Genomic DNA, 17,004 nt, shown 5'->3' with positions numbered 1-17,004 from the left:
CCTGGGTGACAGCAGACTGCTAGGCGAGCGCTGTAGCTTTGGCATGGGGCGGTCAGATCAACATAATGGAATTAATTCTGTAGCGATTACTATTTATTTATTTTTCAGTTATTGCACCATTGCGGTCATAGCTGTACGAAAGGTAACCCCCGGCTCTTTGACTATTCGGTTTTTGGCTCTAAAATAAACGGAACCAAATACCGAATATGCATTTTTGCCACTATTCGGGCGAATAGTTTCTTTGGCCGAATATTCAGTGCATCCCTAAATTAAATGATACAAATAAATAGAAATTCCTCAGTGGTCAGATCTTGACATTCAAAAACCAAGGAGAGGAAATACCGCACATTTGGTACAGATCACAGATAAAATGTAGGGACATGATCTGCATTGAGCCAGTTGTGTGGCTTTAGGTTTGGGCTGAAGTAATTGTATTTATTTATTTTTCATACCCTGCCTTTCCAGTTTTGTCAAAGAGCTTAAACAAATATTTGTCAAACAAAACAATATCACAGCTGATATTTTGAGGTCCCCAATCTATGATTTGTGAAAGGTGTGTGAAAGGAGTCCTCCACAGTGTCCATACTACTGCTGTTGTTACAGCTGTTCTACATACAGCCAACCATTAGAAGCAACTGCAGATCAAGGCATTTAACCTTTGCTTTTATGAAATAGTCTTAGGGTTTTAATATACAACCAATAACAAAGACAAATATATGCAGCAGAAGACAGTAAATACTGAAAACTAGAAAATATAAAGAATTAATTAAAACAGTTGCATGTTCAAAACCATTCCTTTTCAGGATTCAAATTCAGATCTACAAGCTTGAATCCAAGTGCATTTCATGCACGCTGCCAAATATTTCCAGACCGATATAGGATCACTGACTGGAACATGACAACACACCTATGCAGCCACGTCACATCTGACAGACGATACATACAAATTACAAGTCTCTGTTACACACAGACGCATCCGAAACACAAAGAGACACCCGCACATAAGCACTTACAACAGGACAGTGAGGACACCATGCAAAATACAGGAATGAACACACACCACACCCAAAAGACACTAGCAAACACACACACACACACACACACACACCTAACTTTATCTTTGTTCATTGTCACACACACATGTACGTACTACAAGTACACACACACACACACAGAAGTGTAATCTTACCGGGGAGTCTGTTCATGTTTACACCCTGGGCGGAGAGGCCGATACCCATGTACCTGCGGAGTAAACAGTTATTTACAGTCGTTTATTCATCAAAAATAAATAATGTATTCATCAAAAATCATAAAAAGGTTTAAAGGACAACTTTAGTTTTTTTTCAACCAAGGTTCATGTTTTAGGTTGTTATTAGAGAAAGAAAAATTTGCTGCTTTCTTTCGTTTTAGGGATTTTAGCCGTTTTCGACAGGGGGGGGCGGTGAGATTCGAGCATGGGGCTAAATATGAATTTCTTTACACCATTTTTTTGTGTGGCATCCCCCCCAGTAAGCCTCCTTCACATTCAGTAGATCCTGTGATCTTTTGTGACCAGATGTAATTTCTTGGAGTCTAGTAGGACAGGAAATAATTAAAAAAAGAAAATCGCTATGAAATTTTGTAAAAATAATACATATTTAGCCACATGCTCGAATGCCCCACCCCCCCTGACAAAATACAGCCTCGATCTGGGTTCGCTCAGGGATTGGCGTTGAAACGGCCGTGGCCGTGGCGGACCAATCAGCCGCAGCTATATTAAAGAATAATATTCTTGAAAGCTAGCGAAGACATGACACATCCAACACGATAGTGAGGGGTTTATCAAAAGTGCTGAACCCAATGCCATCAGGCATTTGTTAACACTTTTGTCATTTGCGGGGAGTTTAGTAAATATACTTTTAAAAAAAGGGGAAAAACCACTCTTTCTGAATATTGAACTGTCATTAATACAACTTTGTGATGTCACTGATCATATGACCCATTCAGGACGGGAACCCCTTTTGGTATTTTAAGCATTATGTTATACTTTATACTACGAGCTTGTAGATCTGCTGTGTTATATATTATATTGTGTGAAATATCTTAGAAATGTGGTGCAAATCTTTGAATATATTCTTTCACAGCAAACGTTTTTAAGTCAAATATTTGCTTCTGGTCGGGTCCCTGGAACAACATATTTTCAGATGTGGGTCTGAAAACTGTTCAGATTTAAAATATATTTTTTAAAGAAATCGGCCACGGGTCTAAATGGGTTAACTTCATGACCACACACACACACTGCATAAAAGATTAATTTAAACTGCTTTGTAATTCCCTTTCTCAATGGTTCTTTATGGCTGCCAGTGATTGTAAGTGGTATAAAGCAGTGATTCTCAAAGCAAGGTTGTGGGACCCCCAGGGGTTCCAGGGGGTCCCCGACTCCCCAGCTAAATAATTTAACAGCTAAATAGATCTGCTAATAATGCCATTGTCAAAAAATATCTTGAAACATTTGAAACAAATCTCGTCACTGGCCCCAAAAAATATTTTCGGATTAAAATGATTTAGGGATTTTTTTTAATATTTTTTTTCCTAAAAAGTAACATTTTTGGACATACCAAGGTTTGTACGCAAAAAGCATTGACGATATACAAATCAATGAATATAAAAATGAATTCACTCAGTCAGTGTCCAGCTACCCCATATTAGCCCCTAAGTGGACAAGGGTCTGCACTGCAGTCTGACTATCAAAGAAGACCCAGAGCGATACTTGGGAATGCGTGATTAATTGACGCCGCTGGTCTCCGATACAGACACCAGCTAATCACTGCGGGTCCCGGAAGGTCAATCGATGGTAGACTACGCCAGTCCAGTCATGTGCCTTGGGGGAATACGCACATGGTATTGATTTGATGACCCTTACCGCACGCCGAGTGAATTGATTCTACCATAGAGAGATGTCTCAGATTCTTCTTGGAACAAAATGGTAATTAATTTGTGGATTACTTGACAATTCAGAAAACGGAGGAAGTGACAAAAATCACAAAATGAAGCTCGAGTCACATCTTAGTCCTGTGATGCCAGGCGATGGGAGATGTCCACCACCTACCAATATGTTTGTGCCCTGCCAGGCGATGGGAAATGTCCAACACCTACCAATATGTCTGTGCCCTTCTATACGCAAGGAATAGGCTCTATGCACAGCAGCCATATTGGAGAGAAATGTGCCCTCTTCTTTCCTTCACAGGTCTTACCAATGATACTAATGAAGGCTGACAGATAGACCCTGATGCGTAGGCCCTGTTTTTATTTGCCTTGCTCATCAATAAATTATATGAATCTTTTTTTCACCAAAGACAGAGTGCCTTGGATTCCTTTTTTCTTTGCAAGTCTGCAATGTACACCTTTGGGAATTAAGCAGTACAACTTGAAGGAAAGATACCTTTTTTGTCTAAGAGCACCCATCTAAGAGCCACTAACTGATCCCTGCATTACTCGATTTGTCTATTTTTTACTAATGAAGGCCGTGTTCCCGGTCTGGTCAAACAAAATCAGGGTGCTGATATTGTTTGCTCACTGGAAATACTGCTACACCAGTGGGTCTCAAGGTGTGGTCCAGGTGGCGCTGTATCATTAGTCAGACGGCGTGTTGGTCCAACTCACCGCATTACTAATCCTGTCCCTAACCGCACGCAAAGCAACGTAATGGGATGTCGGAAATATGGGCAGTCCAGATACCCTCATTGTTCCCTGGAGTTCCAAATGGACCTCTCCCTTACGGGTCTATTTGGATCCATTTTGCACAACGAGTTATCCTGGGGGTCTTTCATATTAAAACTAAGGTTTGAGAACCACTGTGCTACACTAAATTCAACAGAGCCTTATTGGTATCACTGCAGTCTTGCGGTGCCAGACTGTTGCATCTCGCAATTTTCTGTCATACAGTCTGGACTCAGCAACAGGAGCTCTATCATGACATGAGTAAGCGATAAAGCGGAAGTGGAGCCTCCTCCCCACTTCCGTTTCGTCTTTACAGTCGTGCAAGTTTATCCTAATATAAGTAGAAATCATCTAAGCTTGCTGCTCAGCAGAAATGTAAAAAGAAATGTAAAGATATTTTAAAATATATTTTCGTGAATGGAAATTCCAGCTTCCTTACGGATTTCAGGAGGAGTAGTTTCAGACTCTATATAGCATTCGCAGATTGTGGAATAGCTGTCTGGCTACGCGAGACCAGAGCCATAAGAGTTACGACATTGAGGGGGCAGAAAACTGAGCGATGTTCATGCAGCCTGAACGGAGCGCTGTTCATGAAGCCTGAACTGGAGTTTGAAATACATTGTTTTCAACGAGGGCAGTGCAAATAAGAGCAATTGTAGGCACGTGTGCAACATGCCAAGTTGCCAAATGTTTTAAAGTATTGTGCAGTAACTAAAGTCTCTGTAATGTTTATGTTGTACTATTACTAAAAAACGATCTAAAATAAAGGGATTTAAGATCTGTTTAAGAGGCTGTTGCCCGAGTCAAATGCATTTCTGCCAACTTCCGGTCCAGGACTTGTCACTGTCTGCTATGCTCTTCTTCTTCGCCTACATGTATTCAGTTGTATAAATGCGTTTGATTCGATCTAGTGGAAAGGCTACTCGCCTTAGCTTCGGATGGCTATCTGTTAGCTTAGACCCTGGGCTGCGCTATCTTCATTAGTGCACACACGTGTGTGCACGCGCACGTACGCTTTCAGTCACTTAAGTCTCCAAATGCCCCTCCCAGGTGGCATTTCTGGTCAAAACAGCACTTTTTGTACGGAGCCTGGCGGCCGTAGTAATGGCTCCAGGCAGACAATAACCGGTCGAGTCAACACACACCATTAAGCTGACACATCTGTGTGTTTTGTGTGTTTTGTATCCTCAAAATAAGGGTTGAACGGCGCGATATCCTGGCATGTTATTAATTACCGTAATCCTGGCGGGGAAACAGTTAATAATCTATCCCAATTTTGGGTTAAGAAAATAAAAGCTAAAGAAATAACAGTTTACCATACCATACATCTCATTGTGAGCTTGTAAACCTGTTATTTTCATAATTGTTTAACAACACTGTTGTGCGAAGTAGTACAAAATAACTTGTGGTTAATTGATTCATTGAGATTTGAGTGTGGGGAAAAAAGCGCTTCTGAATTACTCGATTAATCGAAAATGTAGTGAGATAGCAAAAAAATGCTAAGAAAATAATCGATAATAGCAGTCCTAAACTGCAACCAGAATCATGTTGAGATTATCTTTTATATCTGAAGCCCCCATATAATATCTGAATTACAGTAAGGATCTAGTAGTGTCATTTTACCATCTCATTGAAAAGATAAGAGAACAGCTCGCTACAAGTTAGACTAGTTAAACCTGCAGGCACAATCTGATTGAGACAGAGACAGAGACAGAAAACATCATTCAAGCATGTACACATTGCAGAGGAGTCATTTCCGGTTCCGTCTGTGGTATGTACTGGGCCATAGATACATAGGCCATAGTGGCATGTATTGGAACCTCACTCAAAAACCACCTCTTCAAGATAGCTTTCCCCAGCTGATCCAGATGTCCCCCATGCCTTGTTTATCCTTTTATCTTTTTAACTGTGATTTTGTACGTAAAGCGTTTTGGGCATTTAGAAAAGCGCTATATAAATTTGAGCTATTATTATTATAGAACCTGAGTGTACATTTGTACACTCTGTGTTAGACCTTTGTAACCCATTTTGACCCGATCAAGTGTTACTAGACCCGAACCTTTACTCTGTGTAGCTATTTAATACTTTGTTTTTGAATACCTTCTTAAGTTTATCCATAGCTCCACAGTCTTTCAGTTCATCATCACATCTATTCCACAGCTTCACACCCTTTATCGTTATACAACTACTTCTCACGTTGATCCTCTCTCATTTTTTTTGTTTAAACATACATTTTCCTCTGAGTGAATAACAGCCCTCTCTCATTGAGAAAAACTACGTATTTATTCAACAATTACAAAAAATGTTGCTATATGTACAGATAACCCAAAAATGGGTTTTGAAATTTGGGTCTTGAAATGTAAAAAGCCACTCAAAGCTACAGAGCTAACTAGAACTTTGAGAAATACTGAAATAGTGTAGCAAAAGAAAGTTACCACATGAGCGATGCGATGCATTGTGAGCTTGTGCAAAAGAAAATGTTCAGTGCATAAAATAACTAAATTTGAGGTTAAACGTGTCACTGGGGGGTGGCAAATGCCATCCTCTGTGGACCCCAAATTACACCTGTGTGTACACGCAACACTGTGCGGCCTTCCAAAAATGGTTCTCCTTACCCATCTCGTCCTTTACTAATGATCTTGACCTCAAAGTAGTACACCCCACAGGCGGCGGGGATGGGGTGTGTGGCCCGGACAGACGCTGCGTCCTTGGGCGTCTTTCCATGACCTGTAGGGTGAGCAGAGGAGGAGGGAGACAATATTAACTGATAATGTTAATTGGATTTAATACATGACAGTAGTGATGGGAGATGAATCGGCAAACACATCGGTATCGGCCGATATTGACCTTAAACCAATTCTTCTGTAATCGGTGAAATATATCAGATTCAGCAGATATTTAATTTAATTTTAATCATGTTGAAAAATGAATTAAAAAAAAGCCTGAAAAAGCCTTTTGTGATGAAGGCTGCAAATTATATCAGTGTTTTCTGGGGAAGCTTTCGAAAGAGTCAATAGTTGAATGCCACCGTGACTTAGACTGTTTTTCGTCTGTGGCATTGCCACAGACGAAAAACAGTCTAAGTCCACACTATTGATCCATAATGTATAAATGATAGATAAGGGTTCAGGACAACGAGGCCTTTTCGTGGAGGGGTCAGAATGAAATTTGGACTTAGACTGTTTTTCGTCTGTGGTACTCAGTTGGAACATTAAAAAAATATATACATTAAATTTCAAGCTGTTTATGTTGGGATATGAGTCAACATTTAAATAATGGTGCGTCCCTAGTCTTGGAATGGATGTTTTATTTAACCACATGAACCCTGGTCTCCCAATTCTGGGCTATAGGTGAATATTCACAGGGAAATAGGAAATCACCGAAAATGGCAAAAAGAAACGGCTCTTTGCTGAAAGACTTGGTAGAGGGGGAAAAAAGGAGATGACACAATATACACAACTGGGGGACACTGGTCAATGAAATATGGGTTTTAAAGTGGTTAATTTATAATGCATATCCATCCATTGTTCGTGGACCCTTTTCATGGCAGACATGTTGATTTGTAAACGCAGCCGAAGGTAAAAACGCTAATTGCAGGTACTTTTCATTTTGGTTTCCGTCTCACAGCAGCATGTTAACCCATTCTGACCGGGCAGTGCAGGCACCCATTTTGGTGTCGGCATCATGTTATGCTTTAGCTATTGAAAAATAGCAGATCTACAAGCTCATATCGCGCCACCGAGTGGCGCGATACGAGCTTGTAGGTCTGCTATTTTTGAAAAATTGAAGAACGACTGACATTTTTAGAATCTGATCTCAGGTCAGAATGGGTTCATCAGACCAGTGTGTGTCCAGTGGAAACCTCGTATGAATCTGATCTCAGGTCAGAATGGGTTAAATGAGCAGGAGTGGTCTATGCTGGCAGTGGCACACAGTAACACATAAAACGCAATTCATGTTATCTTCGGCTGTGTTCCGTTCATCTGTCAAATGTCTGCTGAGAAAAGGGTCTCATTTTTTAAAGTGCACTGTCCACGGCTAGCGTTGTTTTCATCCAGCAGCAACTTTGACAGCAGAAAAAGATATGCAAATGATGGTTCATGGATGGCTGTTATTGTTGCTGTAGTAGATTTACCAGCCACAGGCCGAGATTTATTTTAATAGCATTTGCCTGGTGTTAAAACTCCACAATAACAGAGATTTAGTTATGAAACGTGGGTTCAATTCAATTGTTACATTTTCCATTGGACTCACTTAAAAACAGGAACGAGACCAATCTCAGCCCCTTCTGAAAACCTGTTGTTCAACAACACCATTTCTCATTTCATCTGTGACAAAATGGCTGCTACACAAATACAGTAGCCGGCTTGAGGATACCGACATCCTGCTTTAAATACCTATGAGAGAGGATCCATTGCGGTCTGCAACAATGACCACATTAACTTGTGTGTTCTTTATTCTAATCTGAATCCTTTGGCAGGCAACCAACCATCAGATAAATCTGAGATCTACTTCAAAATAAATCGGAGAGAATTAATTTTTTATAATTGCATTAGTATCTAGAATCAACACGTTACAACAACATGTTTGGAAACTTGCCAACTAATTTAACAAACTGATTTGGAGTAGTCGGGTACATTTGTTAACAGACGGGCCCCAAAATAATTTCATGGTTATAAAGCATTTGTTAAATAACAACATTTAGATTGCGATTCATTTATTTTTAACCGGGGGGGGGGGGGGGGGGGTTCTTTTTGAGACGCCAGGTCCCAGGCAGCCAGGGGAGCAAAACACTTAAATAATTTGAAAATGGCCCATCTACAAGCTCACAATGCTTGTAGATCTGCTATTTTTGAAAAGTGTTGACACAACTTGACAAATCTTGTCTTAAGGGGGGAGGGGGGTAATTACACATTAGGTTGGGGGTCCTTAGTTGACATACAAAGAACTGGTAAACAATATTTACAGTAACAGTATGCAGTAAGCAATTAGGAGTGGATATTTCAGCTTGTGACGGACCGTTGTCAAAATGTTCAGTAGCTAGTAGCTCACAGTATCAGTCAATCTCACAGGTTCTCAAAGTGGGGTCTGGGGACCCCCATGGGTCCTTGAAAGGGTTACAGGGGGTCCACTCCCCATCCCCACCCAACAAATGTGTCAATAGCCAGGGAGCCAGTCACCCAAAATTGAACAGGACCTGTGATGTCATGCCGTACTTTTGATTTGTGTTCGAGTGGTGCAACCACTCCTACAACCAGCAATGTCTGTGTACACCTATGTATGTGGCTAGTATGGCTACCTATGTTAACCGGACGCTGCCAGATCCAAGAAGCTTGCTACACAAATTTGTTTCACAGCTTATTGGGATCTGGGATCGCGGAAGCAAATTCTATGACGGGGCTGTTCCTTTTTTTCAAGATACTTGGTAGATGATTGGATGGGACCGTCTGTCTATCACCGTGTGGGCGTGCAAACACAACCAATCATATTGACGTGTCTATATAGCTTCACATCCGGTTTCGCCCATGTCCCGCCCTTAGCTCACGCTGATTGGTCCGGTACGGAACAGATTTTTGTCAGCTCAACTGCCTGAGAGATCCCAGATGATTGCTGTGTTGGGGAACATGGTTACCCAATACCGCCCTCATCTGGCAGCGTCAGGTTATACCTATGTGGCCATGAGCACGAGTACTATAGGGTACCAGTAGGGGGCGCCATAAACAGAGAGAGAGATAGTGCTGCAATGTTGCCTGCTAATATATATATATATATATATATATATATACACGTGTGTGTGTGAGTGAGTGTGAGAGTGAGTGGGGGGGGGGGGGGGGGGAGCTGCACCACTCAGTTCACACGGGTGTGATTTTTTATTTCTATTCATTTGGTCATTAAGGTCCAGCAATTTTGACTGTAACACTAGGGGATTTTCATGATTCTGAATCCATTCCAAGCATTAGTTTTGCACAAAAACACTCCTTGGCTTAAAAACAGCCATAGCAGTCAGCACAAATGTGATGAGGTTTGGCACGAATTTAGGCCAAGGAGTGTTTCGTGCAAAACTAATGCTTGGAATGGATTCAGAATAATCATGAAAACCCCCTAGTTTGACATGTCACATGCTAAAGGTGATATAGACAAGTTAAGGCTCATACATAGTCTGGATTTACGGTGGTGGGGTGACCACCGAACTACAACATGACGTCACGAGCCGCGGTGAAGAGCAAACCACCGCCACCGCTCCAGCCCTTCTCTCTGTTTTTACTCGCCACCGCTCAACGTTATTTCAGCTCCGGTGGTCAGCTCACCACCGGAGCGGTGGTCACCTTACCACCGAAAATCCAGACTATGAATAGGCCTTTACCAGTGTTTGTACACAGAAGTGAGTGAGTGTTTCCAAACAGATTCAAATCTAGCTCCACCCCCCTCGCCCCATCGTTCTATTGGCCGAGCCAGGTCACTTCATGCTATGGGGTTGAACTTGTTGCTGCTGGGAGGGACGCAATGTATATTTGCGCTCGTATGGCTAAATATGGCATTAAAAAGAAATTCGTACATCTACAATGAAAATGAGTTTGCATGCTTTTTTTTACGGGTAACTGTACCATAAGCGCAATATCACACGGGTCGCAATTCTCGCAAATGAGGAAGTGGCGGTGGAGGCAGAAGCTCACTCTGCTGTCAACATATTAATTCTCTTTTATTTGTAATCGGTGGCGGTGCATATAAAATATATATTGCCCCTCAAATGCCCCAGCCACCACAGCATCGTTCATGTGAACTACTTTGTATACGGTATAACGTATATATATATATATAATATATATACGATCATAATAATGATCAAGATCGCTCATTCGCTATGATGATCAGTCATCATTGACCGCAACCGCTGTAGGATCCACGTTTCAACCCGCCAGACAGTCGCACCGACAGAGCCGCGGTGATCCGGTGGTGGTGACTGGTGATTCACTATAGCGACTTCCACCATTTCAACAAATAACCACATACAACCCGCTTCACATGAACGATATTGATGTAACTAGGAGATTTGGTGGGGGTCAGATCATCGTCCGAATGACCCGTCACGTCAACACGAGAAACATGCACCGTTGTGAGGCTGCTGCCTGCTACTGCCACCAAGACCATGAAGCGGTACATACCGATTCTCATAATTTCAATAAAAAAGAATCATGAAGAATGTAGGTAAACTAAGATTTCTTTTTAGGGGAAATATATATTGCATCGCGTAATTCGCTTATTCATTATAAAACTGTGCTCAGTGGGGACTGGGACTTTGAAGACACACTCGCTGTGATTGGCTAAGACTCCACCTCACACCCCAAGCTATAAACACCTAGAACTCCAAACAGCCGAGAGGCAGCCAACGGTAGTGTCTGCCTGCAGGAAAACAGCCCAGCATCATCATACAGGGGATGCTAGAGGGAGATATATATGGATTTAAATGTTGGCTTAAAACTTGTCTATATCACCTTTGACTGTTTCCGTCCATCCGACGTGTCCACATGTCCTAGGGAATCCAACCAACGCATGCATTGGACACGTCCTAGTGCATCCTCAACGATATATATATTTCTTTTTTGTCTGACTCTCGGCCACCATACTTCGCTCTTCAGTCATATTCGCTCCCTCCATTGGCTCCCGGTCGCTGCCCGCACAGAATACAAAACTCTGATGCTGGCATTCAAAGCAACCAAAGGCATGGCTCCCCCATATCTCACAAGTATGATTGTACCCTACAAACCCTCCCGCGCACTCAGATCAGCCAACGCAGGGAAGCTGGCGGTACCTTCACTAAAAACGCTGGGACAACACTCCACACGTCCCAAACTCTTCTCCCTTCTGGCTCCAAAACTATGGAATGCACTTCCCATCACAGTCAGAACTGCAGCCTCACTCCCAATCTTCCGCCGTAGTCTGAAAACCTTAGAGTATATATGAATAGAGATGACATCCGAGTTCTCCTTCCATCCACTTGCATTAAGTTGCTCAAAAGCGCATGAGGCGATTTCACTCCTCCTTCCGGGTAGAAACAGATTGCATTCTGGGATGGATTTGCCCCAAACACATGAACGCGCTGCTGTTGAACTTGCACGAACGCGCACGAGCGTGCTGCCGTCGTGAACGTGCACAATGATGATAACGGACCAGCGCGTTCATGTGTTTGGGGCCAGGCTGCAATACCTTCATTCGGCCACTATGTCCATTTCGCCTCAGGGTTTCCGCTGGGTGCCTTCTCTATTCATATATACTCTAAGCTGAAAACCCACCTCTTCAGACTCCACCATGGCCCGTAGCACTTGTCCTAGCCTAGCCCCTTAGATAGCATTTTATGTCGACTTAGATAGTATTTTAGACAGACTTCTAGCTCGTTACGTAGACAGCACTAGAATTGCATTTTATGTAGTCATAGCACTTTATAGTTAGCCTGAGCTAACGTGTTAGGTTTCTGGTCTAGAGGGGCAGGTCGCGGCTGAGATTTGTGCACGCCCTGATTGGATCTCATCGATCTGTCCATCACCCCCGGCCCCTCCTCTTCCCCTAGTGCAGCGCTACGTCACATCATTTGGAGCGACGCCCACCCGGAAGGGTTGACTCCCACTTTTAGACCAGAGCGGCCAATGCGTTCCTCCAGGCTTTCAATTTTTGCACCAACAAAAATGAAAGCCTGGTACCGAGGCTACTTTATAGTACACATGTATATTGTATAATATATAATATAGTATAGTATGTATAGTTGACATAGATACTCCACTGTTACGTTCTTAGCTTATACACGATTCATGATAACTACTTTTTATATATGTGATGTATGACTAGGGATGACCTTCGATCACGTTTTTGATGATCGACGCTTCTAAATAAATTTGTTTCGATCGTCGACGCTTCGAAACCCAAGGGGGGGGGGGGGGTGCGATGCGAGTTGTGGGGCATTTTATAAACTGGGTGGGGGGCGCGAGACGAGCAGTGACGCTGACGCACAATGAATTAGGCTTAAAATAAAACAGCGATATAGCTGCAGAAGATAGAGGAGCGCATATTGGATTGGTCTTTTATTTAACAATTAAACAGCGCCTGAAACAGGCATTACCTCTCCATCAAATAAAAATATATATAATCCAAACTCCTCTGTCAATTGTCAACTCTTCAAGCCTGAATAAAATCAACCACGGTTGATTTGATTGATCATAAAGTTAATGTGACTGTGAGTGTGCGTATGGGAAAAAGCGATGCGATGCCGATGGAGAAATCCCACATAGTTAAGTTACCTCAGTCATGGTGCATGCGCTGTTGGTCGATGACGAATTATAATCCAAGGTTTGTCAATCATATTATGGTTTATGGTTGAAAGTAAACCATAAAGTAAACTTTAAGAAGAGATCTGCAGTCATTGCGCTACAGACAGTGCAGAGTGCATGAGAGCAGCTCCGCTAGCTAATTGATTTGACATTTGCGCAACTTCACTGCATGGCATTACAGTAATTAGTTATTTGCCAGCACCTGCTCCAATATAGGCCTAAATCAAACTTTATTTATATAGCACATTTAAAACAATAGAAGCTGACCAAAGTGCTGTAGGCCTACAGGCTGAAACAAGTGGAGCATCACCATCGGCGCACAAAAAGATCATAATAAAAAAAACACAGGCAAATAGTATAGGCTACATAATTACAATAATACGATCAGGTGCAATTAAATGCCAAAGAGAAAAGGTGTGTTTTCAGTAGAGATTTGGTCTGGGTCTGTAGGAGCTGCTCTGCTGCATGGGAGTTCACAGTGATGGAACAGGTCAGTCTTCAGACAAGAAAAAAAAAAAGATATCGCTGGCAGTGGCAACGGCAAAATCAGTTCTCCGCATCGCCAAAATAAATCTATAGGCCTAGTTTCATTCGTGCCATTATACTTAGCCTATGCACAACGCAGCGCATGAGATTGCAGATCTTTGAATTTTCGGTGTGCACTCACCATGTGAATCCAAGCAGATCCTCACAAGTATAGGTAAAACACTGCCAGGCTCCACAAGGTTCTCAGCGCAATGGCGCATCGATACAAGTTGGGATTTCACTAGTGGCATTATTCAGGCTATAATCTGTGAAGTTTATATATTCATTCGGGTGTAAGTAATGTTTTTATATGACTTTTATCAAACATGGTAGCCTATATTTAATGTCCACTGAGCTGTGGTGCGCTTGCCTACACTCTCTCAATTAGGGATTTTCCCAGCGGTTATTTTCACTCTCGTGTACAACCTTTATTTAAATAGGGCATTTTAAAATGCAACCACACTTTCGATTTATTTTTCCTGGGACTGCAGCTGCACTTGTTCAGTTGACTTCCTTGTTGTTAACAAGGGGGAAAGAGGAGGTGTTGCGAGGTGCTGCGAGGCGCGAGCATGGCTCCGGACCAAATGGGCCGTCTCGCGGACCAAAAGCGGCCGCTTTTTTAAATATGACTATTCAATGTTTTATTTCAAAATCGATTCCCGTGCGTATCGATTGAACGGGGGGGGGGGCGTTCAGAGTAAAAGCAGCCATGTCTTTCTGATGAAATTTGAAAAATGTTGCCTTATATTGGTCATCTATGGTGTGGTATACGAAAATGGCCATAACTTTTTTACGTGATGTTTCCGGCAGAGCAGGCCTCTCATCCTGTGGACCTAATGACCAAATGCATAGAAAAAACACGAATAAAAAGGTACGGCATGACATCACAGGTTAAACCCTATTCCTTGAGCTTTTGGGCCTGTGGCCCACTGGCTATAATGTGGCTTCAAAATAAGTTTAATCAATTTAACCCAATATACATCAGCTCTTTGAAAATGTGGTTCATGACATGACATGAAAAAGTTTGAGAACCACTTATCACACATGACAGATTCAGATGCTTTTGTTCTTCAGACAGAAAAATTGCAAGATATAACCAAAAGTGTTGTAGAACACACACCCAGGAAACAAAGTCACACCTAATAACCACCGCCCCCCCCCCTTTTTGTAGCCTTCACTAGTAGGACTGCATAAAAAACAACCCTACCCTACTCTAGCTAAGCAGCTAGTCAAACCTGAATGTCAAAAAAAGAAAGAAAAAAAAACACTTGATAGGAAAAGCTCAGTAGCAGAGAAGACTTAATTGCTGTTGCTGGGAAGCCTGCCACCTCTGTTAAACTGAACTCTAGCTTTACATGACATTTCCTGTAATCTGGTTACCTAACAATCTTAACTAACAACACAGCTGTCAACAATGGCAGGTTGCTCGGGACAGCTTATGACGGTGTGACTTGCATTCTAGACCATCTTCAGCTGCATGTCATGGTCATTGTATATTGAAATGTCACAATAATCATTTTGACAGTTAAGCTAACATATTAGCAACCATGTAAGAACATATTAGCAACCATGTAAGCTCGATGACATCAGAGCAGTAATGCTCGGCAGGGTGAATAAGACGGTTAGCAGGATAGCTAGAGAGCTACTGGGTCAGTTTTTGGATGTCAGCTGCTGGCTGGGTTTTGCAAGATGTCCTCTGTCTTGTTGTTGTGTTGAAGGCTGCTAGCGTTAGCCTACTTTGTTTTTAGCCACAATGGCAGCTGGGGCTAGCATGCGTTACACTGAAATCGGCGACCGGTCGAATGGTGTGTTGTTTACCAAGTAGATCTCAGCTAAACTGGTAGTTGTGGTTGTTTACTTGTTTTCTATCACTGACGCTGTGCAAAATGTCTAAACATCTTCAAAAGGCAAAATCTAGCCGTGGAATTATTAACCAAATAACTGATTGACATAAAATATATATAATTTGTAATCAAATAAGGGTTTTTTCCCCTCAATTATGTGAATATTTCTAACACGTGCCATTTCCAATTTCACCGACACATGAATGATTGTTTTCCATATTATTATAAAATAAAGTTATTTTGTTTTGACTGTAAAGTCTGGTGATGCGAGGTTAGGTTCAAAGAACCAGAGCATTTCCCACGGTACGGTAGCAACATTCGACAGGTCACCAACTCCGCCGTGGCGGCAGGCAGCTGCGGCTAACCATAGCAAGCTAGCCGAGCTAACAGTTAGCCGCCACTATGTTCGGAGGAGGAGGGGTAAAAAAAAAAGTGTTTTTATCCCATTTCTCTGTCGTGTTTCGAGCCGAAAAGTACCGGCACGGCCGTCGCGTGGGTGCGCGTTTACCTTTGTAGTGCACCCGCAGGTTGTTCTGCGACAGGCCGATGTAGCTGAACTTGTCCTTGGGGCTCCAGGAGCGAGGCAGCGGGGTCTCGTTCTCGTCTACGGCCGGGTACAACCGCCGCAGCCTCCGGTTGAGCTCCTTCTCCTGCTCGTTGAGCGCCGAGTCTCCGTGGACCACCACCGACATGAGGAAACCGCAACCCCCCGACGACTGGCCCGACATGCCTCCCTAACCGACCACCTACCACCACCACAGTTTATTTCAATTTAAAAAGTAAAAACAAAAACTGGCTTGAGCAACAAGCCAGAGCCCACCCAACAGGGACCCGTCGCGTCGGGATAGTTAGCAGCGCAGCTAGCTACAGTAGCTAGCCAAGGCTACGCTAACTGGCTAGGTAGCCACTGCTAGTTAGTTAGCCCCCCCCCTGGTTGACATTAAGCTTGCTGACAACACAAAGCCACGGATCTATTCTAAAGCTGCCGTTCTACAACTAGACAGGCGTGTCAAGGGGTTCAGAGAGCGGACGTTGTCGAGACTGCTGGACGTTTTGGGGACCAGTGCATTGCAGAGAGAGCAGGGAGACAGTCAGAGCAGTGAAGCAGTAGACTAAACACACTCACTGAAGTATCTGTGCTAACCTCGATCTTTTGTTTGTTGTCTGAGGCTCTATCCTCCGATCCGATTGGTTCACTGCAGCTCCTGTCACTTCCTACAAGAATAGAATAGACCCTCTATGGTCAGATGCAGAGAGAGAGAGAGAGAGAGAGAGAGAGTGTGTGTGTGTGTGTGTGTGTGTGTGTGTGTGTGTGTGTGTGTGTGTGTGTGTGTGTGTCATTTGATTGACATTTATTAAGCATTACACTTGTTTACAACAGGGTCCACCTTTTTCAATTCATCAGAACATTTAAAGACGTACAAATATACACTTCTATAAAAAAGACAGGAAATCATCATATAAAGAAAGTAAGGAAAAACATGTACAGTATGGGGAGAAAGGGGTGGAGGGTACTCAATTTACAGGGGCCAGTTTTGAATTGCAGCTGTCCGTAGGTGCTCTTTGAGAGTGGTTTTGAAGGAGTCAAGGGATTCACATGTCTTAATGGCTGTTGG

The 17,004-nt window shown here is 42.7% G+C and overlaps 1 protein-coding gene across 1 annotated transcript in view; it reads right to left on the bottom strand.

Annotated features, from left to right (window-relative positions):
- The window catches only part of ranbp9 (RAN binding protein 9), a 57,452-nt gene extending 40,893 nt beyond the window's left edge, over positions 1 to 16,559 (bottom strand). Inside the window, exons 1-3 of the mRNA XM_083781084.1 lie at positions 15,897 to 16,559; positions 6,315 to 6,426; positions 1,190 to 1,242 (exon numbers count right to left, since the gene is read on the bottom strand). Coding sequence (XP_083637210.1) covers positions 1,190 to 1,242; positions 6,315 to 6,426; positions 15,897 to 16,116 — 385 coding nt within the window. The 5' untranslated portion in view covers positions 16,117 to 16,559. The remainder of the gene's footprint in view (positions 1 to 1,189; positions 1,243 to 6,314; positions 6,427 to 15,896) is intronic.
- Positions 16,560 to 17,004: the final 445 nt, after the last annotated feature.

The sequence above is a fragment of the Protomyctophum parallelum genome, assembly GCF_964188405.1.
Source record: "Protomyctophum parallelum genome assembly, chromosome: 14".
Taxonomy (NCBI): domain Eukaryota; kingdom Metazoa; phylum Chordata; class Actinopteri; order Myctophiformes; family Myctophidae; genus Protomyctophum; species Protomyctophum parallelum.
The sequence above is the reverse complement of the archived record's forward strand: the minus strand, read 5'-3'. Positions and strand labels throughout refer to the sequence as shown.